At 49.8% G+C, this 27,624-nt stretch overlaps 1 protein-coding gene across 1 annotated transcript; it reads right to left on the bottom strand.

Annotated features, from left to right (window-relative positions):
* Positions 1-275: 275 nt before the first annotated feature.
* FSCN1 (fascin actin-bundling protein 1) lies at positions 276-27,080 on the bottom strand. Its single transcript, XM_039492257.1, has 5 exons — positions 26,057-27,080; positions 7,590-7,746; positions 5,139-5,260; positions 4,570-4,737; positions 276-3,058 (listed from the first exon to the last, which is right to left on the bottom strand). The coding sequence occupies exons 1-5, from the start codon at positions 26,877-26,879 to the stop codon at positions 2,856-2,858; spliced, it is 1,473 nt and encodes a 490-aa protein (XP_039348191.1). The 5' UTR covers positions 26,880-27,080; the 3' UTR covers positions 276-2,855.
* Between the last annotated feature and the right edge of the window lie 544 nt (positions 27,081-27,624).

Raw genomic sequence — 27,624 nt, 5'->3', positions numbered from 1 at the left:
AATGCACAAGTAGAATCTAGCTCTGAGTCTCTGAGCTTCAAGGTCCTTCATATCCATATCTGTTCAGCTTTAGACCTGGTAGTTAAGTTTGCTATAGATTTTCACCCTCACCCTCCAGCAGCACATGGGAGGTGTTAGTGGTACAGGCCAGTCAACACATTCTCTGAATCCTGCTTTTTCCTTGTGCCAACCTCTCCCTCCGCCCAGCCCAACAGCATGTTGCAGAGAAACCACCATAGAATTGCAGGCACATAAATGAACCACACACCAGTTTCCTCATTTCCAAATGCAGGTTTTTATTTGTCTTTCTCCACTTGAAGCTATTTAAGTTATACAAATGGCACTTACCAAAAAAATAAAAAAAACATTAACAAAATTTCAGAGTGAGATGTTTTCAAAGCCACGACACCCGATAAAGGAGACCGAAAAATTCTTGACCTATTGTCACATGGAAGAAGCCAGAGCAGGAGTTACATGGTTCAAATTGCAGCTACGAGTGGGAAGAGGGCCACAGTGGATGCAAAAGCCAGCAAGCAGTATGTGCCAAGTCACAGGATTGTTCAGGATTTCAGCAGGCCACTTGTTTCTTTAGAGGCATCTTTGTCCCTAGAGTTGATTGTGGTTTAAAACACTTACAAGACTGACAGACCATCACCCCTGAATTTGAAAGAAGGCAGATGCACCCAGAGGTAGAGTCCTGACATCACAATAGGAGCAGAGATGATAGGGAGCCCATTTCATCCCCACTCAGATTAGGGGTGCCAGTTGCTCTCTATTCAGAAAGTTTAGCACCAAGCTCCTATGGCAAGAACCCACATAATGGCAACATGGCTTTAAGGCTTATGAACCCCTCCCCCTACCTTGCCTTTGGCCACTGGTAGCGGCCATTTGTTTTGGCACAGATGTGAAGCCACAAGCACCATGCATGGTTTATAGCTTAGCAAGGCATGGAGCTGTGGACTGACCCATGGGAGCCAGCTACTGGAATGCAACCTATGCCTGTGATGCAGCACCTTATCTCTGGAATACATCCACCTACCTGTCCTCCCACCCCCAAAATCGGTACAGGCTCAAACTGGGACATCAGGTTGACCAAGTACAGATAGGCTATTTGGGTGGTCACAGGGAGTAGAACTCCACCCTTGGGAAGGCCTCAAAGGGCAAAGTGCCTACTGATACCCTGAAGAGAGGGCTAGCATCACCTATTACAAATGCACACGTTATAACTAATGCAGACAACAGCTGATAATAGTGCTATGGAGAGCATATATAAATAGACATTAAAATACTGTTTTGGTCCTTTCTGCTTCCAGTAATGTTGCTAAGTTTTCATGCCATCAATGCAGAGTTGGCACTTGGGTCAGACACTGACTAGTTGTCCTCTCCCCACTGGGGTGGCAGAGAGGAGAACATGAGAAATAGGCATTTTACACTTTGCCACCCCACCATTCTGTGGTGAGGATGAAGATTCCAGTAGGGTATGAGATAAGAACTGAACAAATACCACTGTGCAAAAGATGCTAATAAGTTTTCCATTCTAAACTGAGATCTATTTTTGCTTCCAGCCACTGTCCAGGGAATGAGAAATGTCAGCCTGTTTACACTGCTCCTCTCCTCCCAATTCTCCTGTAGCCCAGAAGACTTGGTTGTTGGGCAAAAAACCCACTGAGATACAGCAGCTGGTGGGGCACAGTCCTGCTGTGTGCCAGGCTCACTCAACTCCTCCTGAAGACACTGGGAGAGGAGGGTGCTCAGAGCCCTTGTAAGACCCAACCCTTGCTAACCAATAGGCAGGTATGCCCACCCTGTTCAAATTCCACTACTCCTTTTAAACAGCCACCAGGAAATCAAATTCCCAGCCTAGCTGGCAGGGAGAAGTTTTTTGGAGAGGAAATCTTCCCCAGTTGGGCACAGAGAGGCAAGTCAGAGGGTTGCTACTAATTTCGCTCAATGGGTCCACCCACAGCATCTGTTGATATTCAAAAAAAGCCTGTCCCCTTCCAAAAGTCTAGGATTAGCACTAAGGCAGCTTCATTAGCCTGTCAGCTGAATATCTCAGTGAGATGGGCTAGAACCTGCTCGGGAGTCTGAAGCCTTTAGACTGACTGGCCTTAGAGTTTCTAGGTGAACCCCCTGCACATCTTTCCAGTTCTGAGAGTTAAGCTTGCTAGTCCTGCAGCCGAGTTCTGTTTTGCTGGCTGAAACCAGCCCCTGGATGGGCTGGGTATGATATGCTAGAACACCTCTTCTGCCCCCCACTAGGGACTGAAGGTATTTATCCATCATAAGCCAAGTGGGGAGAAGAGGAGAAAGTTTCTTCCCCAATGCTGGGAAACTATGGAGAGCACGTTTAATCAGAGACAGGGATTTAACATAACCCATCTCACCTCCCTTGGTCTGAGCAAATACCAGGAGTGGGGGACGCTGGCACTCAGATTCTCCAGCTTTGTTCAAGCTAGCCCTTGCTTGACAGCAGCACAGGCATTGGCAGTGGAGATTGAGATATGGTGCCAGCACTCCAATATGGCACAAGAGAGCAGAGGTGATCTTATTCCCTTTAGTTTTAGAGGAAGAGGACAAAGGTGATGCTCAGAGCCAGGGTGGAGGATGGCAACTACAATTTCCAAGCCCAACATAAACCCAAGGAAAGACACCACTAGCTCTATAAACACAGGTTGCATTTTCCCTAGGTCATTATCCAGTTTTAAGAGATAAGGAAGACCAACCTCCAACAAATTGCATTGGATTCTATGGCAGGAGGGAGCAGCAAGCCAGTCTGAAAATCCTTTTACAGAGAGAGAAACCAAACAAAAAAAAACCAAAAAAATTGGCAAGGGGGAGAGCTAAAGTGCATTTTAATATTCCCAGAGGGTGGAGGGGTCGATTGCATCAGTGGAAGCCTTGAGGACACCAGCATGGTCACCCTTCAGGTATTTGCCGTTGGTTTTGATAGCCACTTTGTTATAGTCGCAGAACTCGAAGAAGAAGTCCACAGGCGTATTGCTGCTGCTGGTGACAGAGGACTCACTTCCCACCATCCAGTATTTCCCAGTGGAATCTGCAGACAGGGTGTGAGGAAGGGGAGAAAAGCAGTGTCCTGAATGGAGGATATTTGGACTAGATGCCAGAGGCTAGAAAACACTGGCAGCCCCCCACCTAGACTTGTTGGCTGTAGTGCAGAGCCCATGATGCAAGTTTCCCCTTACTGCCAGCTACTAAGCTGAACTGAAGAAAGCAAAAAAGTGTTGTGAAATCCCAGTTAGGAGAGGCGGTGCCATTACAATCCCCATGAGTTGTGAGCCATAGTACCGGAGTGTGTGAGAGAGAGCGAGCTATGAGCTCAATAGAATCAAGCATTGAAGGGGAAGTATATGGCACAATGAATTGTTATAATATCCAAAGACCTTTGCACATTTGAAAGGAAAGCCAGTTTTGCAGCCTGAGCTGTTCAGTTTGCCTATGGGAAGGCTGGAGAGGGCCATTCAAGGCCAGTCCACTCGTTTCAAAGTTTCCTGTGCCTCCTAAATGAACTTGGGTTCTGACAGCTTAGGGAGCCTGGAGTCCCCATGTGTCATAGCAATCACAGGGGGAAGGAGTAGCACCTATGCAACGCCAGACCAAGTTCAGTGGCAGTGACAGGCTCACTCCCCATCCAGTGACAAATGCTAAATTATGGTCCAAGATATCTGGTTGTTGGCAGCCTCCAGGACGCCAAGGGCTGAAGAGGTGCAGAGAGTCGTCCCTCTGCAACAGGGCTGAGGATTCACAGTACAATAGCAAGGACGTTTAGGTTTCATTGATATGCCAGCATTGCCTCGGATTGGGTTTGTTAGGCACAGCGGCTTAACAAGGGAAACCTGAATGAGGCAGAGGGCAGAAAGGAGTCCCCTACACTGAGGCCACTCCAGCCAAGTGGTAAGCCAATGGCCACACTCGAGAGCAGTGGCTCTCAGCCCTTCTAGACGACTGTACCCTTTTCAGGAACCTGATTTGTCTTGTGTACCCCAACGTTACACTTCAAAAACCTACTTGCTTACAAGACAAAAATACAAAACAAGTGTCACAGCTGAAAAGTTACCTGTCTCATTTTTAACCATACAATTATAAAATTGACTGAGCTATAGATTTTGTACTTACAGTTCAGTGTATATATAGCAAGAAACAATTCTCTATGAAATTTTAGTCTGTACTGATTTTGCTAGTGCTTTTTATGTAGCCTGTTGTAAAACTAGGCAAGTATTTAGATGAGTTGATGCACCCCCTGGAAGGGCTCTGTATCCCCAATGGTATGTGTACCCTGGTTGAGAACCACTGCTCTAGAAGGTAGCCCAGATTAGACAAAGCCTCCCAGTCATTCCACTCTATGGAAGGGTGCCATACAGCCTTGCTCTGTGGTGTAGGAGATTAGAGTCATGTAGCCCTTAAGGGAGTATCACTGCTAATGATGCATAAATGTGACCAAATGATCTCCTGTTACTGTATGAACAGCTGGGCTACTCATACAAATGCAGCCACAGGGGAAGATGTGGGTAGGTGGAACCCCCAAGGCTGCATACCAGCAGGACTGACCTTTGATATTGTAGGCACCATCATTGAACTCCAGTTGAAAGACATCGTAGGAGGAACGATTGCAGTCCAGGGTCCCTGTCACCTTGCGGCAGCCAATGAAGCCGTGTTCCCCACGAAGGACAATGATTGGCCTGTTAATCAGCTTCATCAGAAAGTGTTCTGTCTCACCTACCCAGCCAAAAGAAGGAGAGAAGGGAGGTTAGGTGTCCAGCTTGTTACAACAGATCCAGATTCCCTGGGGGATAAGTACAAGAGATGCGCCATGGAGATCCCCCAAGGTGTCCCAAGCTATCCTCTCAGGGTTCTAGATTTGACTTGGGGTGGGTGAAAACAGCCAAGGGGATTCAAGTCAAACCTACTGACCTCCTCCAGTCTGGTCCATCAGAGCCAGGGAGAGGAGACTTCCCTTGCTCTTTGCCACCTTCACTCCGACACAGGCCAGGGGGTGGCAGAGCCATAGCCCAATCAGTGAGGTCAGAGGTTAATAGCTCCCCAGTGTCATCCCAAGCCTTCCCCACCCTTACTTGCCCAGAAATCACTGGGCTATAGAGGCCAAGGCATCCCCTCACCTGCTGCCTCAACAGTGGCTGCAAGCTGTCCATTCTTCTTCGCCGTGACATACTTGCCATTCGCAGCCTTCAGGGTGATGCGCTTGTCGCACCATTCGATGTCGAAGTAGCAGCTGGCGTTCCTGCCACAGCAAAGAAACAGCAGACAAGCCATTGGGAAGGGAAGAGCTGTACTGGGGACCATTCTCCTCCAACAGTGGGGCCCATGAAGAAGAGCTCATTCTGCAAAGGCTTATGCAGCCAGCCAGGCCAGCTGATGTTTGAGATCCTGCAGAGGAGGGTTTGGTGGATTTATCTCAGCATCTCTTTTCTAAGGAGTTTTAGTGTTAACAAAATTCACCATCTACTGGGCAAGTTTCAGGCTACAATTTAGGTCTGAACTGCCAGCAGTTAGTGGAGCAGACTATATTCTTGGCAATAATCTTTGGGCTAGGTTCCCCTTTGTTCAGCTGATAGTTGTGCCTGCCGTCCCCGGGGTTAAACTCCTAGGGCTGAACTTGTGTCCATGGTCTCCTTTAGGATATGTCAAGGCTTTTGCCCCACGTAAAGAGAAGTGATACAGGTTTTACCCGAGATAGGCCCAAGGAAGACATTCTGGGGTGGAGGAGAGGGAGGTCATTGAGATCTACTTTAGGACTCTAGTCTAGATTTGAGAATCTGGAGTCTTGTTTCTCCATCAGGCCAGACTTGGGATATCCATTCATTGCGAGTTCCACAAGGACTATCCCCATATGCAGTTAAAGTCTGAGATCCAAGGGGATTCTATGAGGCAGTGCCTAAGGACAAACGTGGCAATCTCCGTGCTAGGAGGGGTTTGGAGAGTGCTCAGTTACAGAAACTCAGGCTCACTTGGCAGAGGTTTTGGGCAGAGGGACTGAAGAGAGTCACCTGGAGTCAAATGGACCCTCTTGCTAGGCTTTGCTTTGGCTGTGACAAGTTTGGCTACGTCTTCACTACCCGCCGTATCGGCGGGTAGCAATCGATTTCTCGGGGATCGATATATCGCATCTAGACGAGACGCGATATATCGATCCCCGAATGAGCTCCTGTCGACTCCGGAACTCCACCAACCCGAACGGCTGTAGCGGAGCCGACATGGGGAGCTGTGGACGTCGATCCCGTGCCATGAGGACGGTAGGTAATTCGATCTAAGATACTTACGCAACTTCAGCTACGTGACTAACATAGCTGAAGTTGCGTATCTTAGATCGATTTCCCCCCCGTAGTGTAGACCAGCCCTGTCACAGCTCAGTGGAACCACATCCATCTGGTACTGGTTACACATGGCAAGGAGGCTCTTAGGTAGGAATTCCATTGAGGAGGCAGGGACTCTGGACTGTATGCTTTCAGGGCAGCTGCTGTCATTCCCAAGTGATCAGAGTCCACCCAGCTTTGTGCATTGTTTTAACCAGTCTGGTTTGACTGGATAAAATAGTGAGAAGTCTCACTTGGTGTAACACCACTCAGCGTAGGCAAGGGAGGGTCAGAAATAAATAGCGTCTCATTTTGCTTTGCCCAGCCTGCTGTCCCAAAGACACCAAGAAAGACAGCAGGAAGCACAGGATTCTGCAACACCTTCATATATGGATGAAGCATGCTGCATCTATTGTACTTTGGAGAAGCTGATAGGAGTCTTGGGGCAAAAGAAAAGAGAAATTTGGTGTTGGGATCTCTGGTTGGAAAGATGGATCACCTGATCTTGGAGGGCCGTATTCAAGGCACTGGAGCAGGGCCCATGCAGATAGTTCCTCTAACAGCCTTATAGTTCTCTTGTGTAGATAGTATTAAAGGGGATGGGTGGGTTCTAATCAAGGCTTTATTTTCATGAAGTTATTACACCCATTTCTGGCACAGCCCAATTTACATCAGAGGGTTCAGATAGGAACTGCAAAAGGATTCCTACTTGCCGCTAAAGGGCCTTCTGAAGTTTGGCAAGTTGACTGCTCTAGATACCCAGTGGTCCCTAGCCAAGTGAGGCAGCGTAACAATTCACAACAGCTACTGTTTGCCCCCTCCCCCCAAAGAGGCCATTTAGCCCAAGGAGATGAGTGCTTGCAGAGGGCTGGGGCCTTATTACCAGGCATGGCATCACTACCCTTCTAGGGCCATGCATAGGAATGCCGCACACCTCCACTGAGCAGCAGATCTTGCCTGTATATCTACTGAGTGCATTTGTAGTTGGAAGTGAAGACATTGGCCTTTCAGCCTCCTGCGGGGAGGGACAACCTTGGTGGTGGACCAGTTGCTTTCAGTCAGACCCTGGACTCAGAGGCATTTCTACCCCAGTACTCGGGTATCAGAGCCACCTTAGAATAGCTGGTATTCAGCGGGTAGAACAATTTTGTTCTACATGCAGATGAGACCTCTGGATTCTCCGGCTCCAAAGACAACCACCAAGCAGAATGCCCTGCCCACGACAAACACTGCACAGGAGATGCTCTAGAGACTTACTTTGTCGAGGCAGTGGACTGTATCCCACCGTTGGAGGTGAGGGTCCAGTATTTCCCAGTATAGGTCCTGAAGGCACACTTCTTGGTGTCCTTGTTAATCTCCAGCTGGAATGTTTCTTGGTCACTCTCCTCATCCTGATTGGCTGAAAGGTCCATCCCTATAGGAGAAAGTCAGGAAACTCATCTGGTGGCAAGAAGCCCCATCCTCATGATACTGGCCCCCCCAAACCAACCTAGTCCAGCTCAGACTGGACAGAGGAGCAGAGAGTATTAGAGAACAGCCCCTAATACAGCCAACTTCCAACATGTTTGTTAGGGACCCCGTGAGTAAACTGAATCAGCAGCACAAGAATAGCAACAGTAAGGTAGAAAGTGGGGCAAGTTTTGCAGAAAGATTCTGTGACTGTTTGCTTACTCTTAGTGAATCCCCCTTAGCTGCACTAGTACCCCGTGCAGAGGCTTTCTGCAAAAGCGCCTGTGCAAGCATCCAGGGAACAGTTTCCCTGACATTTAAGATTTTAATCTGGATGCTCAAGCAGTTGGAACAGAACATTTCAGCTAAATCTGCAATAATCACCACAAACAGCTAAGAGCGCTACTCAGCCCTATTCCTGATCAGCCCATCCAATGAAAATGAGAACGAGAGGAAGTTACAATTGGATACTAGATGTTTTCATGTGCAAGAGATGCTAAACTATTCAATCTACACTAGTAAAACTTGTCTGCCAGCACGTGACTTTCCACCACATCTGTAGACTTTATGGCATGCTTAAAACCAGGGCATGGGCTTGCAGGTGTTAATTGTCAAAGCCACTTCCGTGTTTCCTAGTCATGCTGCAGCACTGGGAATCAGAGGCTGCAATATGGCTGAAACAATTTGTACCTCATTGGCTGTACAAAGGAAGAGAATTCAGGGTATGCTATATTGTGTCAGGTACCTGCACCCCAGAGCACTACAGAAGTTAGTTTAGATGGGACAGAAAAGATGCCTCTCTCCTCTTCCACGTCAGCCGGAAGAGCTCAACAAGGATGTCAACTGGCCTAGACTAGGCTAGCATCCTGCACAGATCAAAGGCACTCCGAATTAAAACTGGAATCCTAGCACCTTAAAGACTCCCCCTCCTTCCCCGGGCCACTTTTGCCCTAGAGCCAACTCTCTTCTCTCTCCCATCCCAACACACTGCCCTGCTCTGCCTGGCTTGCGCATGCCTGCAGCTCCTTGTAGTTCCAACTGTCCTGTCTGGCTTATCATAGCACTCAGGCTAGTCTCCTTGCTGCTGCTCCTGTGCAAAACTGCACGGCTTTCCCTCCTGTATACTGCTACCTCAACACAGCTGTCATGGCACCCTAAGCCAGTCTGGCCCTGAGAGATACTGAGAGGCCACACTTGCATCTGACCACAGGCATTTATCTTCAAGAAAATGTGCTTAGTCAATACATGCTTGGGCCAAATATCCCTGCAGGGAAAGGGAAACTCACCAAGCTTGGCAGCTTTTTCCTAAAAATACTTCTGGGATGTGAGTCACAAGCAGCATTTTGGAGCCAAGAAAGGCCCAGAGTAAAATTCCAGTGTCAGACTTCAGAGATCTTAGCAACCTACTACTTTTGCTTCTATTCCTGGACCCTGCTGTTCTCCATGGGGCTTTGGAATCAGAACTGTGGGGGTAACTCTGCTGAAATGAACGCTAGCAATGGAGGGAACCATCAGACTGCCCCAGATGGGAAGGGTTTTTCCAGGGAAAGTATGGAAATGGCTGGTTATTGAGAACAAGTTACTAGCCCATTAGCAAGAATGAAGTGCTGAATTTGACATGGATTCTGGAGCTGAATTAAAAAGTGGGAGCATTCAACACAATTTCTCTGTGGCATGTGTTTTAAAGGACCATTGTCTACCAAAAGGACATTGCCATTAAATTCTGTTCACAGCATCCTTCAGTGGGATAAAGTTGAATATTTTGTGAAGGGCTTTCCCCCCCTCCCCCCCCCCTTGATGCTGAGGATCCTCCCCCAGTATAAAACCGGCTTGTCACCTCTTCACTATTAACAGTGGTAGCAAAGCTGAGACTCACTTGCAGAGCTGGAAGGGAGAGACAGCAAAACTGCCTATACCAAGTGCCTTCAAACGCACAGGCCAACAACTAGTTTTCCCTCTAATCTTTCATCTCTTACAATCTTGAGGGTTACGCCTAGTAGTTGGTGCAGAATTTTCAGAGAGTCATTCAGATTGGCCACCACATCCCTTTAATTAGGGAATTAAACTTCAAAAACAAAAAGTCACTAGATTGGAAATGCAGCTTTGGGCCTATCTATAAAAGGGAACAGGCCTAGACAGAGGCAGGCTAGTTAGACAACGGTTATCTGGTCAGACATCAGGGAGAAGACTGTCCCATTGTGAGAAGTTGATAGGGGCAGTGTTAGGGGGGGGGTGCAGGGGGGCCTGGCTTCAAAGAGTTATAGATCCATCTCTAAACCTTCACATGCATTTAATAGCCAATACTGAGGCCACCTAGGTCTGGTCTATACTTTATTAGCTGGAAGGATAAGCAATTCAGCTTTGTTTACCTAGCTTTGTTATCCATAATTGTATCTACCAGGTCTAAACTGGCTTCTTGTCAGTAAGACCAGTACTTCTCTTTTCATCCAGGCACCTGCCCTCTTTGGTCAGTCCTAGTGCAAAATACTGCTAGTGCCCATCTTCACATGTACCAGGCATTTTGGGGCGGTTTGAGCCTTCCTTCTCCCCCCAGGAGAGATTAGACTTACCTCCCCATCCTCCGGCCCTGCTTCTAAGCTCAGTTCTGCACAGCTCAACACATTGTGGGTCTTAGTGCACCTTTGCAGTTCCCTGGGTTCTGGAGCCACCTGGGAACCAGTCCAGTCCCTGGCTTAAGCTAACCAGCCTTGTGAGGCAGTTTTTGCAGCTCAGAATAGCCAGAGCACAGCAGTGCTCCAGCCACGTCTCCTTTGCCAGGGCTGAGAGCTGCCCTGCCTGAGAAGCCTCTAATGCTGGGGAAATCCTAGGGGGTTAGATCCAGCTGGTTAGAATGCCTTTAACCTGGCTGAGCTGAGGTAAAGGGGCCAGAATCGGGGCCTTCACTCTGCTCAGGTCAGCCCTGTTGGTGAGCCTGCTATCAGAACCAGTTCCCCATCCCTGACCAAAGCACTCCAGGAGAAGTTTTACTGTTGTCCTTGTGCCTCTCCAACATGGCCTTAACTGAACAATTTGCTCATTCACCATGGTTTTTGGCATAGCCCCGTCCAGTCCTGCATGCTGCAGAACTCAATGCAAGACAAGCTGACAGCATATGCCAGGCATTCAGCATTGGCCTGTAGGAACGCAACGGTTCCAAAAGGCAGCTGTGTGGCATGTTTGGGACTGATGCATGTTAGTTATTTATGGTGCTGGCTGCAGTGACCTGTGTTTTGTCACCGGATTAGCAGAGAGGTTTGAGAGCCAGGTGGGAACATCTCAGGTCTGTCAGCTACAGAGAATGAAGAGCTCGACCAGGTTATGGGATAGCATCTTCTGCTAGAGCCACCAAAGGCCCTGTCTACAAGGATGGTTTTAGGGAAGTCTCTGATCTGCAACTCAATAGGCTGATCTGTGTAGATGGAAGTGGGGGGGCGGCGCAGAATATTTCCCACAAGTTCTCTGTGCAGACACAGCCAGGAAGTCTCAGTCCAGCCCATTCCATCAGACAGCTTATGGGAGGAGGGGCAAGGTCCTGACAGGATAAGAGTTTTGGGTAAGGACCCTCAATCCCCAGCTTGTAGGCCTAACTTTGGAAGGGGCATCGATCTTACTACCCACCATGCTGCTACCCCCTTTGCCTGCAATTTTCCATGCCTGCCATTTGGTGTTTGCTCCTCTGTGCTCAGCGGTAGAAGCAGCAGCTGGGGCTCAACTCACATCTGGAAGTCTATGAATAAGACTTTACACAATGGCCATACACTGAGGAACACAGTCAGAGGCTGGCTCGGGCTGGCGTTCCCCTTGTAGGGAAGGAGGGGCAGAAAATAAGACCTCACAGAACCAATGAATGAATGTGACTGCATAAGATCTGAGTAACAGGAAAAGCTTGGCCCAGGCCAAGTCCTTTAAGACAATATCCTTTAGTTCTGACAGCTTGCAGTTTGGAGGAGGGGAGGGGGGGTTGCCGCCTTCACCCTGAAATCTCCCCTCCCCAAGCAAAGTGTGAAGGAAGCACAGAATGTTGCTTGGGTAAACAGGCAGAGGTGACGGACATTAAGGTGGCAGCTGGCAGGGAAAGCCACAGAAAGAGGAAGGAGTTTTGGTTTCCTGCTAAGTTTCACAGAATTTCTCAGTTCCATTTGATTAAAAATGGAAACATTTAAGATTTTAGTTTCTTTCATCCCTGCTCTCCCCACTAGAAAGGGACGTTTCCTCTCCCAAGTCCAGTGTTCAGTTATGAATAGAACTGTTTGGAATTTAAATTGTTTACAAGGAAGACTGAATACAACTACTGGGGAATTTTTCATTCAAAGATGTTTTGACCAAAACCCTTTGGTTGCTTCTGCTGGCAGGGATGATCCTATTCCAGCAAGGATTTCGGGTCCCTGCTTCTGTTTGACGAGCACTATCAGGCCAGGCATACGGCAGCAGTGAACAATCTTCCTACAGGTGGAGTAGTCAGAGGAAACTGCATAGAAGCACCTGCTCTCTCACTAGGTCTAGCCCGATGTTCTAGCACTCCAAAATTGACCAGTTCTTCCTAGTCTAACAAGATTCAAGACTAGTAGAACCACATGCTTCCAAACAAGGTGTCAACCTAGCTTAATTGGGGGGAGGAGGGGGGGAGGTTGGGTATATCTAGTACTCCCCCATCACAGACTCCCCATGGAATGGGGGAGTTGGGGGGAAGCCAGCAGGAATTGCTCTCCCCTATTCCTTCCTTATGGACCACACCAAGTAGAATGCTGTGGACCAGGGGTTCTCAGCCCTTCCTTTGGGGCCACCCCACCTAACATGCTATAAAAACTCCACAGCCCCCCTGTTCCACAACTGGTTTTCTGCATATAGAAGCCAGGGCCGGCATTAGGGGGTAGCAAGCAAGGCAGCTACCAGGGGCCCCATGCAACAGGAGCCCCCGGAAGCTACACTGCTCACGCTTCAGCTCTGGGTGCCGGGGCTCGAGGCCCCAGGCTTCAGCCCCATGCAGTGAGGCTTCGACTTTCTGCCCTGGGCCCCTGTGAGTCTAATGCTGGCCCTGCTTGGCAGACTGGACCCCCTTGAAACCTGTTCACACCCAGGAAGCTCCAAAACCCTGGTTGAGAGCCACTGCTGTAGACTATTTACCACTGGGAATGATAAACTGGAGACAAATCTGTTGATAGTCTGTGGGTTGTTCAGCTTCTAGAAAAAACTCACTGTCTGAACTGCCAACAGAAAAACCCATTTGATTGACAAAGGTGATTTAGAAATTCCTTGTAATCGGTTTTCTGGACCAGAACTATAAAATACTGCAGTGTTTTATCCAACTGCAGTTAGGTTATATTGTAATTTTTAACCCCAAAATTGGATTAGGTGCTACCTGCAGCACCTGGTATTCCAGCTGGGGACTTGGCTACATTTTGCTGAGCCCATAGTGGTTTCAGGTCCCTCAGACCTGCTGAATCAAAGCTCCTCTTGGTTAAGTTATACATGTTCCATCAACTGTGGATTTCACCTATACATTGTATCACCCCAGAACCAGCGCTGAGGTCCTTTTAAGAGGACACTTTCCATGGTGAAAGCTGAGCACTCCAAATTTGCTCAGATTGAAGTTAGTCAGAAGGGTCAGTGTGATTCACCCAATAATGTAAAGAGTGGAAGTGTTTTATGACAGTCATTCAGCAGTGCACGTGGACATGGACATGTTTGCCTAGCTAGTTGTAGAGTCTTGTGGATACACAATCCAATGCATGTGCTAAATTCAGGGCTCCAAGGACTAAGCACCAGAGTTTAGGAGTTAATGGGCCAGCATATCCCAATTCCCAGTCACTCACTTGCTCCACAACCTTTGCCGTCATTTGCCCCTCCAGAAGCAGGCAGCATATTTCACCAGGGGTTTTGTGGGAGCACGGAGTAGTCCCTACACTGAGAGCAAAGGACATTAAAATACATGAGCAATAGCTAAAAAAAAAAAACACAAAAACACCCAACAAGCTGAGCTTGTGCGGTGCAGCTGGGTTAGTCCCAGTCACACCAATTTGCCAGTAATTGGTGCTGCTCTGTAAATGTAAAGGGGGCCATAAATAGGATGGTCACTGATGTCTCCTGAAGGTGGTTAGAAATTATGTTGATCTAGATAATCAGTGTTAGGAGAGTGCCCCCATGGCTCAGTGCTTTGAGCCTCCAACCCATTTCTCTCCCCTTCCCTGCTCCTACCTGGCAGGGCTAGTCTGTGGCTTCCATCATGTAAGCCAGTTTCCCCGCCTAGACAGCAGGGTATCACCCGTCCATTTCCAAACAGACCTTGAGTACAAGTGCCAGGCTCCTCTCTCACATGCAGAATTCAGCTTGAATGGCTAGTGAGCTGCAGGAACAAGGACGGCAGCAGGAAGTAGTGTCCCAACTCCTGAACTAGATATGGCAATCCAAGCCACGCCCCACTTCACACCTGCAGTAAGGTCAGCAGCAGCTGGCGACTACAAGACATCTTGCATTTGAAAGGCACCTTCTTTAGAGAGCTGCCAGCATGAACACTTACAGCTTCTAAACAGGCACGAGCTTGCCTCTGAGCAGTGGAGCAGAGTACCCTGGGACAGTGCAGTGGTGGGGTCAACAGAGCCCCTCAGTCTCTTCTGCTCCCCAATGCTAGGTACATTTACACTGCAGCTGGAGGGGTTGTTCCCAGCTCAGGCAGACACTCCTCCACTAGCTTCGATCCAGCTAGCCTGCCCAATAGCACTGGTGCCACAGCAGCACCAGCAGTAACTTGGACTAGCTGAGCAAGTACAATCCCATCTGAGATCTAGGTGAGTCAGGCAGCCTTTAAAAGCACATTAGCTCACAGCTACCATGGGGATATCTACACCGGTTGGAAGTTACACCTCCAGTAGGGATGTACCCTTGGAGTCAACTCTGCACCCTTCTACCTTGCTGCTAGGGATCTAGGCTTTGAAGGGGGCTATTGCCAGCTGGGGCAGAGAAGGAAGGGGAGCTGGTAAGAGCTGCCAGCGCAGGACAGACAGAATATGGCTGCCCACAAGCCTCATTTATTTTAGCAAGAAGCTGAAGGGGACAGCATTCTGTGCACCGCATCTCTAGGTGCAGCTACAGCTCTTTGAACTGCTACTATAGCCTTGGTTTCTGATCTGAAATGTTAGCATACATCACTGTGCTCCTAGGGAGTTCTGTTCTTGGCTACCCTTAATCTGAAACAAGTCATCTGGAGGGATGCTTTGCTCTGTATGAGGAAGACAGTGCTGGGCTGTAGAGGGCAAAAGAGCAGACATGCCATGCCTGGAGCTAGTTTCTACCTTCCCAGGGTGCCGCCTCCTCCTTCTTCCCACTTCTGTCCCTAAAAGTGCAGAGACTAGTAGTACTCTGTTCACTCAGGTATGGAGGGCAGTTCCAGATCTCTTCTCTTCCCCATCAGAGAACTAGGCCAGGCCTGTCCGGCTCCAGCTGTGCTACACCCATTAACCGGGGTTTTGCAGAATGTGGTCTCCATGTGACCTAGCCTCCACATCAGGGTTTTAATTTGAAATTATGAGCCACTGTTCCCTGCAGATGCAGTCTCTACTTAGGAGGCAGGGATGGGGGAACTGGAATGTAGGGGAAGCCAGCTGGTCCCATTTTCAGAGTCAACAGCTAGAAAGCCGCCATGAAATGGTACTGAATAGTGACCAGCTTCCCATATGCTATGGCTCAGCAGGAACCACCTGCTGGGGTACTTGGAATGCATCAAGAGTTAGCTAAGAAACAATTAGTAGCAGGAGAAGTCTAGTCTCCCACCTGGGGGCATGAGATGAAGTGGGAGTGATAAAGCAAATCTAGATAGAGAGAACTGCACCATTGTCTTTCTTCATTTGCAGACCCTAAAATAAAATTCCAAATGGAGGTGTAGACCCCATTGGAAATCTTCGTCTGTGGATCACAAGGAGCTGCAGACCACAGGTTGAGAGCTAATTGATCTAGTGCTAGACAAAGCACTGGCTGCCCAAAACCGATCCTCTTCCCCACTACCATTCAAGGGTCAGCTGTGCTCTTGATAGTCCCTTGAGACTCTCCAAGGGATACAGCGGGCACAAGTACCAGATGTGGCACACTGGATCGTAGGCCATAGGCGGTCTCACTCACAGGGAAATAGATCAGGCGTGGGAGAGAAGGTTCCCTGAAGCCCCCTCCCCAAATGTCAGGCTGGAGTTGGGTTACATCGACTCAGCAGAAAGGAATGCAATTACACTCCAGCATAACAATGCTTCAAAGGGCTGTAACTGAGACAGAACAGGAGGTCTGGAGGGTCACAGCCATGCAAAATTAGGGAAATGTTGCATGATAAAATATCCTGAGTACCAAACAGGCTATTGTCCTCTCAGCCAGCTGCTAAGCTGTGGGTAAGAAAACTCAACAAAAAATCCTCTTTTCCTGCATTAAGGATTGGCTAACTCTAGGGATAAAATCATTCACTTTGGCCAGCTGGACCTTCTCCACTGATCAAGGCTAGATAGGTTCATCCCCACCTCCCAGAGGATCTGGAGCATAAGGAGAAGCTGCGAGTTCTTCCCCACAGCAGCTTCTCCCCCACACTGAGTGATTCCAGGGACATATGGCTGAGTCAGCGGTTACTAGTTAGAGGATTTTACTGTCAGAGGCTGTGCTGCAGGCAATTATAGTAACATTAGAAGCCTTGGGGCTCACATTCTAGTAATTCCCATACCCTGTCCATTGCTCTGGATAATGTATGCAGACAGCTTATAAATACCCCAGCCCTCCTGCATCACACACCACTTGGTGTCTAGCCCATTGCTTTTGACTTCTCACACCAATCAGCAAGTTCCATGTTGCTATGGCTGCTTTCTGGACAATGGCTTTATGCACCCATATTAAGCATTGTGGGGGAGGGGTGGAAGACAGTGGACAGACAGGAAGCTAGAGCAAGCTGTTGCTTTCTGAGCCAGGTGTGATTAGGGGTGATGGTGAAAGATCAGAAGCCCAACAACCAGGTTGTGTTGCCTAGTCGCCTCCCAACCCTTCCCCCTCCAGAGAGGGTCTACGCCTGGTAAGATGAACCCGCCGACATCCAAGGCAGGCTTGCTGCTCACACCTTGAATTTGGCACTTTGCCTGATTCTAAAGCCAGAAGCACTCATTATATTTAAAGTTTTCGGTTGTTATCTCAGAGCGCTCTGCAAATACCGTTACCGTCAAACTTTAATTACTGCTCTTGGGAGATTTCCAGTCTGAAATCAGCACGACTCCTCCCGACCTTGACAGAGCTGCTAATTAATGTTAGAGGCACAGAGGGAAATAGGGAAAGAGGACCAAGAACTAATCTTCAGGGAACTCCTGAGAGGATAGAAAGCCACTTCAGGAGGAAGTCTGAATGGTTGGCGAGGCTCTTGCTTTTGGCCAGATGGATGCAGTAGTCCTGCACTAGGCGTAAAGGAGAAGCCCTCATCAACAGAAAGGATGTAATTGACTATTGAATATGATCAGATGAACCTGGAGAAAAATCCACCCACAATATGGAATGAGAAGGGAAGTTGGACTGTGGCAGGTTTCATAGTTAAGAATGTGGGGGCGGAAGTTGTCCAAAGCAATAGGAAGAGCAGTGGCAAAGGGAACAGGAACGAGAGGGGAGGGAAAGTCACTCCCTAGGGCAGTCTTTAGCTGGAGAAGACGCCTCCTCACATTTGGCAAAGAAAGAAGTCTGGGAGGGCAAGAGGATTGCCAGCATCTTTGGAAACCAGGTGATGGGAGGAATTAGTCTTTGCAGCTCTGGTGAGAGCTCCCAGCCTTACCTTGCTGCAGGGGGATTAACACTGTTTGGAGACATTTTGGAGCTAGAGGGAGAAGGGTGGTCTGTATTTTGTTGCTCTATTAAAATAAAGTTTTAAATGAGAAGAATTCATGCCATTAGCGAGCATCTCTAAATTACAGCTCTTGTCCCCACCAAGGCATCTTGGTACAAGCATTCTTATGAGTTGGCTCCATTAACAATGAGCTGTATGTTCAATTGTCCCCTGCATCAGGAATATTACATAACAAAAGAATCTCTCAGCCCCAGACCCTCTTTGGATAAGCTCCCCCCAGGGAAGACAGCTGTGGAAACTGACAGGAAGAAAAGCCAGAGTTGGATCAGGAGAGGGATTCCTAATTCCCTAGCTGGAAAGCTTTCCAACTGCTGCCAGCACAACAGGCTGGGAGATTAACCTCTCAGTACTACAGGGAGGCACAGACTCTGCATGAAATAGGCTTGTACGTTCAGAGTCAAACAAGTCTTCCAACACCATTAGTCAGTGGTGAAGTATTCTAGAAGCAACACCCTTTCCTCTGCCCTGAGCCTACTACACATGGGGTGGTAAGTGACGGATTCAGTCTGTAGCTGCTGGAAAAATTCAGGACCATACATAAAGTCATCCCTAGACAGATATGAGGTAGATTACCTCTGAGGGATCCACTGAAGGCACCCATTTCACTGCTCTGGAAGTAGATTCCAGCTGTAGACCCTTACAGTGAGGTGCACAAGGTAAACGGCATTCAGGCATGAGTCCCCTATATATAGACTGAAGCAACCTCAATTTCTGTAGCTTGTATTAGTGCAAGTTATTACAGGATGGCAACAAGAGGAAAGCTGAAATGTGTGCAAGGAGACCGCATGCAGAACAAAGGGACAATTACATATGCACACCTGCCTTTTCAGTTCATGCCCATGGCTCAGACTGCAGCAACAGGCAGAAGCTTTAGTATGCTGGGAATTGGTACACAGCAGGCAATATTAGTTACTGCCCGGTGCTTGGAGACTTAAAGCTATAGATGCAAGTGCTAAGCTGCATCTTTTACTTCAAAATTCTCATGTATGTACTGAAGTTAGAGCTCTATGGTGTATGTAACAAGTCACATGACATTAACCTACTACAGAATCTGTAAATGCTGGTTATTTGTAGCACAATACACCTCTAAGCCCAACTAAGATGGAGGCCTCTGTACTAGGCACCATGCTCCGGAAGAGCTTGAAGCTTGCCTACATAGAGTTGCAAGGGTTTAAAACTAATGGGGTTATTTTAAGCTCTCTACAGCTTTTTGCACTGCTTACTGATTTAAAACCAGGCTTGTTTAATTAGATTAGGAACTGGTTTAAATTCAAACAAGTCACATAACTAAAATGAGGGTGTCCACACAGGGTTTTTACCTAAAATCACTTCAGTTTTACAAGTAGGCAAGACAGAGGGGGTGTGTTCTCAATCTTAACAATGGAGGGACTGAAGTAGCGCAATTAAGTGACTAAGATCTCAGGAACTCAGTATAGCAGAGCCAGGAACTGCATTCACATCTCCCAAATCCTAGTCCAGTGTCTTAACCACAAGGCCATCAACCCTCTCTGAAGGGTTATTCATAGACCAAGTCTCTTCAGCATGTTAACCCCATCAGAGAAAGCAGCAGGTCTCTCTTTGTGGGGCTGTATGGTTATCAGCTGGTTTTCAGATGTTGCAGGTGCTTCAGTTCCAACTGGAGAATAAGCCACCTCAATAATGTTACAGTGCTAAGCAGGTCTGAGGCCTCCTGACCCATGGAGTTAGGTTTCATGTGACCATCTTGGGGCCAAATATGGCTAAAATTAAAACTACTTCATAAATGGCCTGAAAGTCTTGAGGTAGAGATCAGAGGTGGAATGCTGGGACATGTGCCCTGCAGGAGCAGCAGGTCCAGCAGCATGAAGTGGGTCCTTCCAGTAGGGTAGGCACCACATTCCATTCAGATTCACCACTCAAATGGGGGCAGACATTAAGCCAGATGTCCATTCATGCTATTAATGCAGATAATAGATGCATAGTCCCAATTCCCTGGCCTGCGCACAGAGGCTAGCCTAGTTGTTTGTGCACTCTAACCTTGAGGAGACCAAAACCACTTCCAGCACGAACATGTGCTACTTAACAGTGGCCACAATGTGTGCATGGCATTTATGCAGTGCTTTCCATATGCCAATTTCAGGGCACTTATGAACCCAGAGTAAGCTTCAGAAGGCATCAGTGAGGAGGAAATTGACTCAAGTTAGCACACACACCCCGCCCCCCAAGGCTCATACTAGGGGATTAAAAATAGCAGCAAAGACATTCCCATTCAGGCTGGAGTCCAGGCTCTGAAACCCAGCAAGAGGGTTAGTTCTCCAAGCCCAGGCCCAAATGTCTATGTTGCTATTTTTATTCCCATAGCACAAACCCAGTCAGTTGACCCAGACTCTGAGACTCTCTGCCATGGGCTTTGGGTTTTTGTGCTCTGTAGCTGCACCTTAGTGACAGAGCAGCAGACTGAACCTAGGTTTCTTGATTCATCCCTTCATTGCTGCAGCATAGGATTTTAAGGAGGTAGCCAGCAAGTCATTCTCCAAACTATTAAAGGCCAGTTCAAAAGAAATCCTGCAAGGGAGGGTTACAGCTGAAAGATGCATCCAAACCTGCCACCCAACACCCAAGTTGAAGGGCCCAGTTTGTGGCCAAAGGGCTCCTGTTTGAACAACTTGCTATGTTGTGGAGATTCTAGAGAGCTCCCATGTTGTGGCATTTTATCCAGCAACACAATTTCTGTGTGGAGGTCTGCATGACAGACCTTCTGTATTGCTACCTGCATGCTAGGGTAGGACTACGTGCTCCAGTGCTAATTTAACCCAGATACACCACCTATTTCCCACCTGTGCCCAATTGCTTTAGGGAGTCATTGCTGTGGGTCTGCCAGCAGAACTAGAAGCTCAGAAGCAGACAAGAAAGAGCTGCCAATGCAGATGGAGGGAATTTGGCTAGACATGAACTCAGGATCCCAGAAATAGAACCAGTGTCTCACCTGGGCCAAGATCCAGGGCACTTGTGGGTCTGAAGGCATTTTAAGTTGGGTTCAACTTCCCTTTCATCTGAACTTCATTCCAGCTCTTGAGGCTACACTCCTCACTTTCTGGCTGTAGGTACAGAAGCTCAGTTTAGAGGACTGGCCTGCACTCCCCATTGTTTAGCTTGGATGCATGGAACCTGGTTGCTTAGTTGTTCTCGCAAGGGGACCATCCCCTCATACCTGCAGCACTGCCCCAGACTACTTTACAATAAAGCTTCTCCGGGTATCACCTCAAGTCTCACACTTGGACTCCTAGTTAGGGAGAAAAGCCTGTTTGTTGGGGCTGAGTCTGGACACAACCACTGGTAAACAGACAAACCTACGCAGGCTTTGAAGAAACAAGGTCTGCAGAGCGGTGGCTAACGCAGCACCTGAAGAGGCAGGCAGTGACAGTTCTCCTAGAATTGTGCTCTGGTTAGAGTCCTGGATGCAGCAGCAATAAGGACTTTACTACTGCATGGATTTCCAATCCCTTCATGGCCCCCATTAGGCAGATTGGGATCTCCATATTAAGGGCTGAGCCAGTCATTTAACCTCTGGGTCAGGGAAAAGCTGGGAACAGAGATCAAGAGTCACCACCCTACTCCCCTGCTCTGAGCATTAGGCAGTACTGCCTCTGGCTCTCTGGCCAGGTGACTCCCAGAAGTAGGTTAAGATTAAGAGGTTAAAGAGTAGGAGCCCCATTTACAATTGGCATTTAGCTACCAGAGATCAGGCATTAAGCACACCTCTCTCTGCAGTCACCTATCCCCAGTGTACTGTGAAGGCCAGGAGTCAGAAACCCCTATGGAACTCCCCTTCCCCCCCAAGCAGCAGAGCTATAGATATCACTTACACTGATTGCTTATGCAGGCTAGCTTTGATCACCGCTCATTTCCTTCCTACCCTCCCCCACATGCTTCCTGCTTCTGGCACACAGCCTGTAAACGCGCGCCTGATGTTCCCTCAAGTCAAGCCATGGTAGAAAGTAGTTATGCTCTGACAACACTAGTAAACATATGGAGGGGACAGGGTGACCAGACTTGAAAAAGTGGCTGATTTTTCACACTTGCCTTTTTTGGGGGGGGGGGGAGAAGGGGGGAGAAATAGTTGCATATATAAGAAAGTATCAGGGCACCTGGTCACCTTAGGAGAGGGAGATCACCCACGCACTTAGGGAAGAGCTCCATCACTCCCCTATCCAATAATTAAACAGGGAAGGGGAGTCCTGTCTGAAGGAGCCTCCCACCAAGAGAAGAAAAGAACATCTGGTAAAAGCACAGCAGCAGTGGGGAGTGCTCCCGCCCCAGGGAACCTGACTCCCACACAGGAGGCTGTTACAGCAGACCCAACATCCCCAATCCCAGAAAGAGGGGGTTTGTTTCTGCTTATCTTATTTCTAACCTGAGATTACAGGCTGACCTTGATATTTGCATATGTGAGCACCCTATTAACATAACCCCACTCTCCCATTCCCTAGAAAGTACAATCTGTCTCCTAGATAAACCAGCTCCTTTTGTAGTCTTGGCAGGCTTCCCAGCTAACTGAGCATTTCTTTCCAAGTAGGCTAGTTGATTACACCTTTGTCTGATCTCATCTGCTCCCTAGGCAGACTCTGGGTTTCTAAAATAGCCTGCAAGCAGCTACCTGGGCATAATCTCTCTGGAGGCTTCGTAAATCAGAGAAGGAAGCAGACAAATCTAGATCATCCTCAAAAGAATTATACAGTCACTTCTTTTCCATGCTGCCTGGCTGATAGACCTGTTTGACTTAAGTTTCCAGCTGATCCAGCCATGACATCTTCAGCATCTAGGGCACATTCCTAAATCCTGACCTGAAAGAGGAGATTACCCTGTTCTGTGGCTCTCCAGGCAAGCCCCGAGGAATTTTTAAATTCATCTCCAGGAAGGATCTGAAGCACCCAAAGAAGTGGTGAATCAGAGCTGCCTTCCAGTCATCAGGCTGGACTCCTGCCATCCCGCTTCCTGTCACACATCCCCACCCCTGGCAGACTTTTCCTTAGGTTAGTGAGGCATGAATCCCTGATGTTCTGGGCTTCATTCCAGGAGGGACTCAGTGGGTGGGGAAGGAGGGGGGGGGTGGTGAAGAGCTCCTCCCATTTCCAAGTGTTCTCTACCTGAATACAGTGGCAACCAAAGCCAAGTGATCTCTGCTGACTAGGCACTTGGAATCAATGAACACAGGCTTAACAACTATCCCTGGGGCTGCATGTGCTCCAACTTCAGGAAAACAGACAAGCCTAGGCAGTAGCTATTATAGCTCTAGCTGCAAAAGTTATCTGAACCCAGGAGCTCCTCTGCACTTCCTGTGGGAGAGTCTTTCCTTCCCTCCAGATACCCAGACACAAGGATCCTTTTCTCAGAGGCCCTGTAAGTCTATCCACTGTGCATCTAGCTTCTAGTTAGGCCAGGCAAAGCCCAATTAGTGGAGAGGTAGCACTAACAAGGGGCAGATGCTAGCTAATCTGTGTTCACACCAAACTCAGGGTTTTGGAGGAAGAGGGGGAAAACAAAGGGTTTTCTCAACTGAGTTTGCCACCCATGTTCTTTGCAACCTCACTGATGGTGGCAGGAGACAAGTCAGACCAACATACTGCTGCCCTCCCCAGTGCAAGGGGAAGGAGAGCATGACCCCAATGAGTCAGTTCAAAACACAGACTTTTCAGGGCCAGTATCAAGTGTTCATTTAGGATGCGACTCCCTTAGTCTGTTAGCCAGGTCACTCAGAGCATCACCAATCTCCAGAGCATCCTCTCCTCTGCAGTATCAGACACTAGGGACAGGCTTATCAGCCTAGTAAGGGAAAGGGCTGCCTGGAAAGCCTCCCCTGGACATGTGTTTTTAGGTTTGTTTCCAATTAACCTTGGAACAGAGTGGTTCTACTGCAGGGGGAGGGAGAAACCAGCAAGGGACTGAAAGAACAAGCAAGTTGTGCCCCAGCTGAACCTAAAGAGAAGCAGCAGCTCCACAACTGCTCATTGCTGCTGCTGGCTAGGATTAACCAAGCAGACACTGCTTCCCTGCCTGAAACATACTTAAAGGAGAGATCATATTGCAGCTAATTGCTCCACTGCTACCCATGACAGTCCTGAGAGGTGTGCTATTTCTTTCCCCTTTAAGGAGGAGACTGAATGAAGCTAATGCAAGAACCCAGACTGGAGTCCATCTGGACCCATGAAGTAAATCCCTTCCCCCATCCCAAAAGTTTGCACTTTGGCTTTTAACATGTGCCAGAAAACTTATCAGGGTAAGTCTGAGGGGAGCAAGGAACCCAAATTAACAGCGATAGCCAGTGTTTGGTCCTCTTGCTCCTGGGTCTTCCCACCCACCCTCTTCAAATTAAGGATCAGGCTGAGTAGAATGCCTCAGACTCACTAGTCTGGGTCATTTGACCAGTTCCCACCATGGGTGATGGAGCCCACAGCCCCTTTCACTTCTTCCGAAGTGGATAGACGTATTTTGAGGGAGGGAACATGAAAACAGAGATTCCTCCCCCCCCCCCCCCAAGACTCCTCAAAACAGCTCAGCCACATTGCTTGGGCTTCTCCACTCCTAGCCACATACCACACCCTGAAAATGAGCAGTGTTCTTTCCACCAGTGCTGCAGGAGCCTTCCTCCACTTCCTTGGCTTGTAGGGAGGCATTCCCTCCGCAGCCTGCCTATCTGACCACTGCTGAATGCCTCCCCACCCCCACAGCTACCACCCCTCCCGCCATCTGCTTTTCCAATCCCGAATACTCCAGCATGACAAAAGAGTGGAGCAGCAGCTCCCCCTCCCCCAATGAGCTCAGCAATAGCTATTCTTTCTGAACCACAAGCCCGCCCTTGTTCTCCTACCAGCCTCCCCATCTCCCCCCCGCCCCCTTGACTGGACAAATATTAAATATCAGCCAAAGGAACAGTTGATATTTTTGGGGAGTTGGGTTGGATGTGGTTAAGTCAGTGAATTCCCTGTAGCGGCCTGCGGAGTGAAGACAGAGCAGGCAGCCATCCAATCATTACAGATACTTCAAGTCAGGGGAGGCAGGGATCCTTGTGGTTGCACATCCATTTTGGTGACTGTTCATAGAAGTGCTTAGACCAAATTCATTCCACAGCCTTCTCACACACACGGCAAGCCAAGCAGTTACCATGTATATCTGGACCTGTATCACAAAGCCAGGCAGTTTGTAATGGACTGGCTCCCACCTACACAACTGAAGTATCTTAAGATAGCTTTGATTTCACACTGGGGGAGGGGGACGCACCATTCTGTAGCTCTCGCTCTATGTTACCAGCCTTAAGCAACTGGTGGTTAAACTTGTGGGTGCAGAAGGTGCAAGATAGGCGTTTAATGCCAGTCCTAACAGCCCGCTGAACTCCCAGTTAACAGTGAGCACCCATGGAGTGCTATGGTCAAAGATACGACCATGAAATCCACACGGTTCTTTCCCCCCCATCACACACAAAGCTGGTCACCTCTGCACCGTTGGAGAAAAACCTGGCTTCCAAAGGGAGCGGGAGCTCAGCAGGCCCGGCCAAAGCAGCAGCAGGCAAAGGCAATGCTCCCTTTGTTGTGAGCTGAATGTAGGTCATGTTTTCCCTGCACAACCCAAAATCAGCCGCTAAACACCCGAGTTTCAGCTAAAGCCATTACATAACCCTGCCAAGTTCTGCCCTGCAGCGAGCAGCCTGGATGCACAAGCCAACACGCACCGAAGGGACACGGCTGTAGCCCAGCGTAAGCAGCAAAGCGGGCCTAGGCCAGCATGCCCAAGCGTGCAGGGGAGCTGCTCGCCCCCGAACAGTAGGTCTGGGGCCACCTAGCATGGCTTGTGCCGGCACAGAGCCCTGGGGTAGAGGCTGCCCGTGCAATCCTGCAGCGCTTCAGGAGTAAGTGGGGGAGGGGAGGTCTGGAGCAGCCCACTAGGTTAATCACAGCCGCTTTTCTGAAGCGGGGGGGGGTTGGGCAAAGGGGAGATTTGGGGACAGGGCGTTTCGTTGTTGGTTTAAGTAGCTGCCTCGGATGGGTTAGATCCGTTGCAGCAGCTGGTCGGGCAGCCGGGAAGCCAGCAGCTCCAGTACAATGAAGGCAGCGAGGACTAGGACGAAGCACCGGTGCCAGTTCCTACCGCCAGCCACGAGGCGCTGGCACGAGGTGCATCCCGGGGAGGCGGAGAGCCACTGAACCAAGCCGCAAGCCCTGAGTAGGATGGGAACCGCTTCCAAGCCAGGGGGTGGGGCAGCCCCCCCCCCAGCACCAGCACCCATGGGCACATGCCCGTCCCAAGCGAGGTCCCCCAAGGTACAGAGGCCTGGCTGCGCAGCGCGACCCCCAGCCCTGCCGAGGCGGGCAGCTCGGGGGCAGGGAGCTCGCCCGCCCGAGGATGCTGCCGGCAGGGAGGGCAGCGGGGCGGAGCCGGGGGGGGGGGCGCTTACCTTGCCTGGTGGACACGTTCCTCTCGTTGCCGGCTCTCAGGACCACCTGGGGGCAGCTCTGCTCCAGCACGAAGAGCTCGTCCTTGCCCACCTTGGTGCTCTTGCCGGCCTTGAGGGTGCCGCTGGGCCCGGAGGGGGCCAGGTAGCGTCCCTCGCCGTCCCGGAAGGCCACCTTGCCGGACCTGAACTCCAGCGTGTAGCCGGTGCCCTTCTCGGGCTTCTCCACCAGCCGGCCGTCGTGGCGGAGGAAGCGGTGGTCGCAGGTCTGGACGCTGTAGCGCTGGTCCTGGAAGACCAGGGTGATGAGGGAGTCCACCCCCCAGGGCACGTCGCGGTCCACCGCCATCTCCTCCTGCTTGGCGCTCAGGTGGGCGTAGCGCTTCCTGGTGAGGCTGTAGATGTTCACCTGCGGGTGCATGGCGATGTGCACGCTCCACTTCTCGGCCGCCGACACGGCCTGGGCGAAGCAGGAGATGCGGTCCTCGGTGCCGCCGAAGTAGCGCTTGTGGGGCTCGGACTGCAGCGACCAGCGCCCGTCGTCGTGGGCCAGGATGACGAAGCGGCAGTCGGCGGCCGGCTGCTCCCGATCGCAGCTCACGTTGCCGTCCTTGTCGGCCGCCAGGTAGCGGCCCAGGTGGCTCTTCAGGAAGACCACGTTGGTGTCGTCGCCGTCCTGCTCCAGCGTCCAGATCTGCTTCTTCTTCATGCTGGGCGCCGAGGCGTTCACCTTGAAGCCGAAGGCCTCCGCGGTCAGGTACTTGTTGCCGCAGTTGATGAGCCCGAACTGGATCTGGAGCGGCGCCGAGGTCCCGTTGGCGGTCATGCTGGCGCAGCGACGGGGGGTGGGGGGGAGCGGAGCCGCTGGGGCTGCAGGAGCCGGCTGGGCTGCAGCGAGAGAGAGCGAACGACAACAGGGGGCGGCTGCGGCTGCTCGCCTGGGTTTTCTCCACGCCTCCCCCCGGCCTTTGTTCGGCTGAACCGCGCGTCCCCCCCGGCCCCCCTCTGCAGCTGCACAAAGCCCGATTCACAGGGAGCGCCCCCAGCTGCAGCCTATATAGAGGGGCGGATGTCGGGGCTGCGCTTGCGGCCACGCCTCCAATTGAGACACCGGGGAGAGGGGTGGGGGAGCGAGGGTTTTGCAGCCACTAAAAAGAGGGGGGAGGTATGTTCCTTTCAGCACCCTAAGTAAACGCACTGCAGGGAATGAACCCCCTCCTCCCCCCGGGAAACCAGCCTCCCCTCCCCCCCGGGCGTTTTCCTCCAAACAAGCTTTTTAATTAACAAAAATACCAAATCTGTAATGTGCCTGGGTTGGGCTTTTTAATTATGGAGCTAGGATTAGTTGCTTGATGCAAATGGATATAAAATAGTAAAAATAGCCAAGCCAAAGGCAAAGCAGATCTATTGGATGCAAATAGGCGGCCAAGGAAAATGAGCCATGGATTTAATAGACCTTCAGGTCTCTTCGGGGGTCTTCTGATATTTCTAGTGTTGCATTGAAACTGTAATCAAGCCCAAGCACTTGTTCATTTCTTTGATGTTTGGCGGTGGGGGAGTTGGTGGGTGGT

Source organism: Mauremys reevesii, linkage group 10, assembly GCF_016161935.1.
Source record: "Mauremys reevesii isolate NIE-2019 linkage group 10, ASM1616193v1, whole genome shotgun sequence".
NCBI classification, from domain to species: Eukaryota; Metazoa; Chordata; order Testudines; family Geoemydidae; genus Mauremys; species Mauremys reevesii.
The sequence above is the reverse complement of the archived record's forward strand: the minus strand, read 5'-3'. Positions and strand labels throughout refer to the sequence as shown.

Excerpts from the sequence above, each read along its gene's own strand:
- FSCN1 (XM_039492257.1), bottom strand. The coding sequence starts at position 26,879 with ATGACCGCCAACGGGACCTCGGCGCCGCTCCAGATCCAGTTCGGGCTC. Across the intron at positions 7,747-26,056 it reads GAACGTGTCCACCAGGCAAG|GGATGGACCTTTCAGCCAAT; the intron begins GTAAGCGCCCCC and ends TTTCTCCTATAG. Across the intron at positions 4,738-5,138 it reads AGCCACTGTTGAGGCAGCAG|GTGAGACAGAACACTTTCTG; the intron begins GTGAGGGGATGC and ends TTGGCTGGGTAG.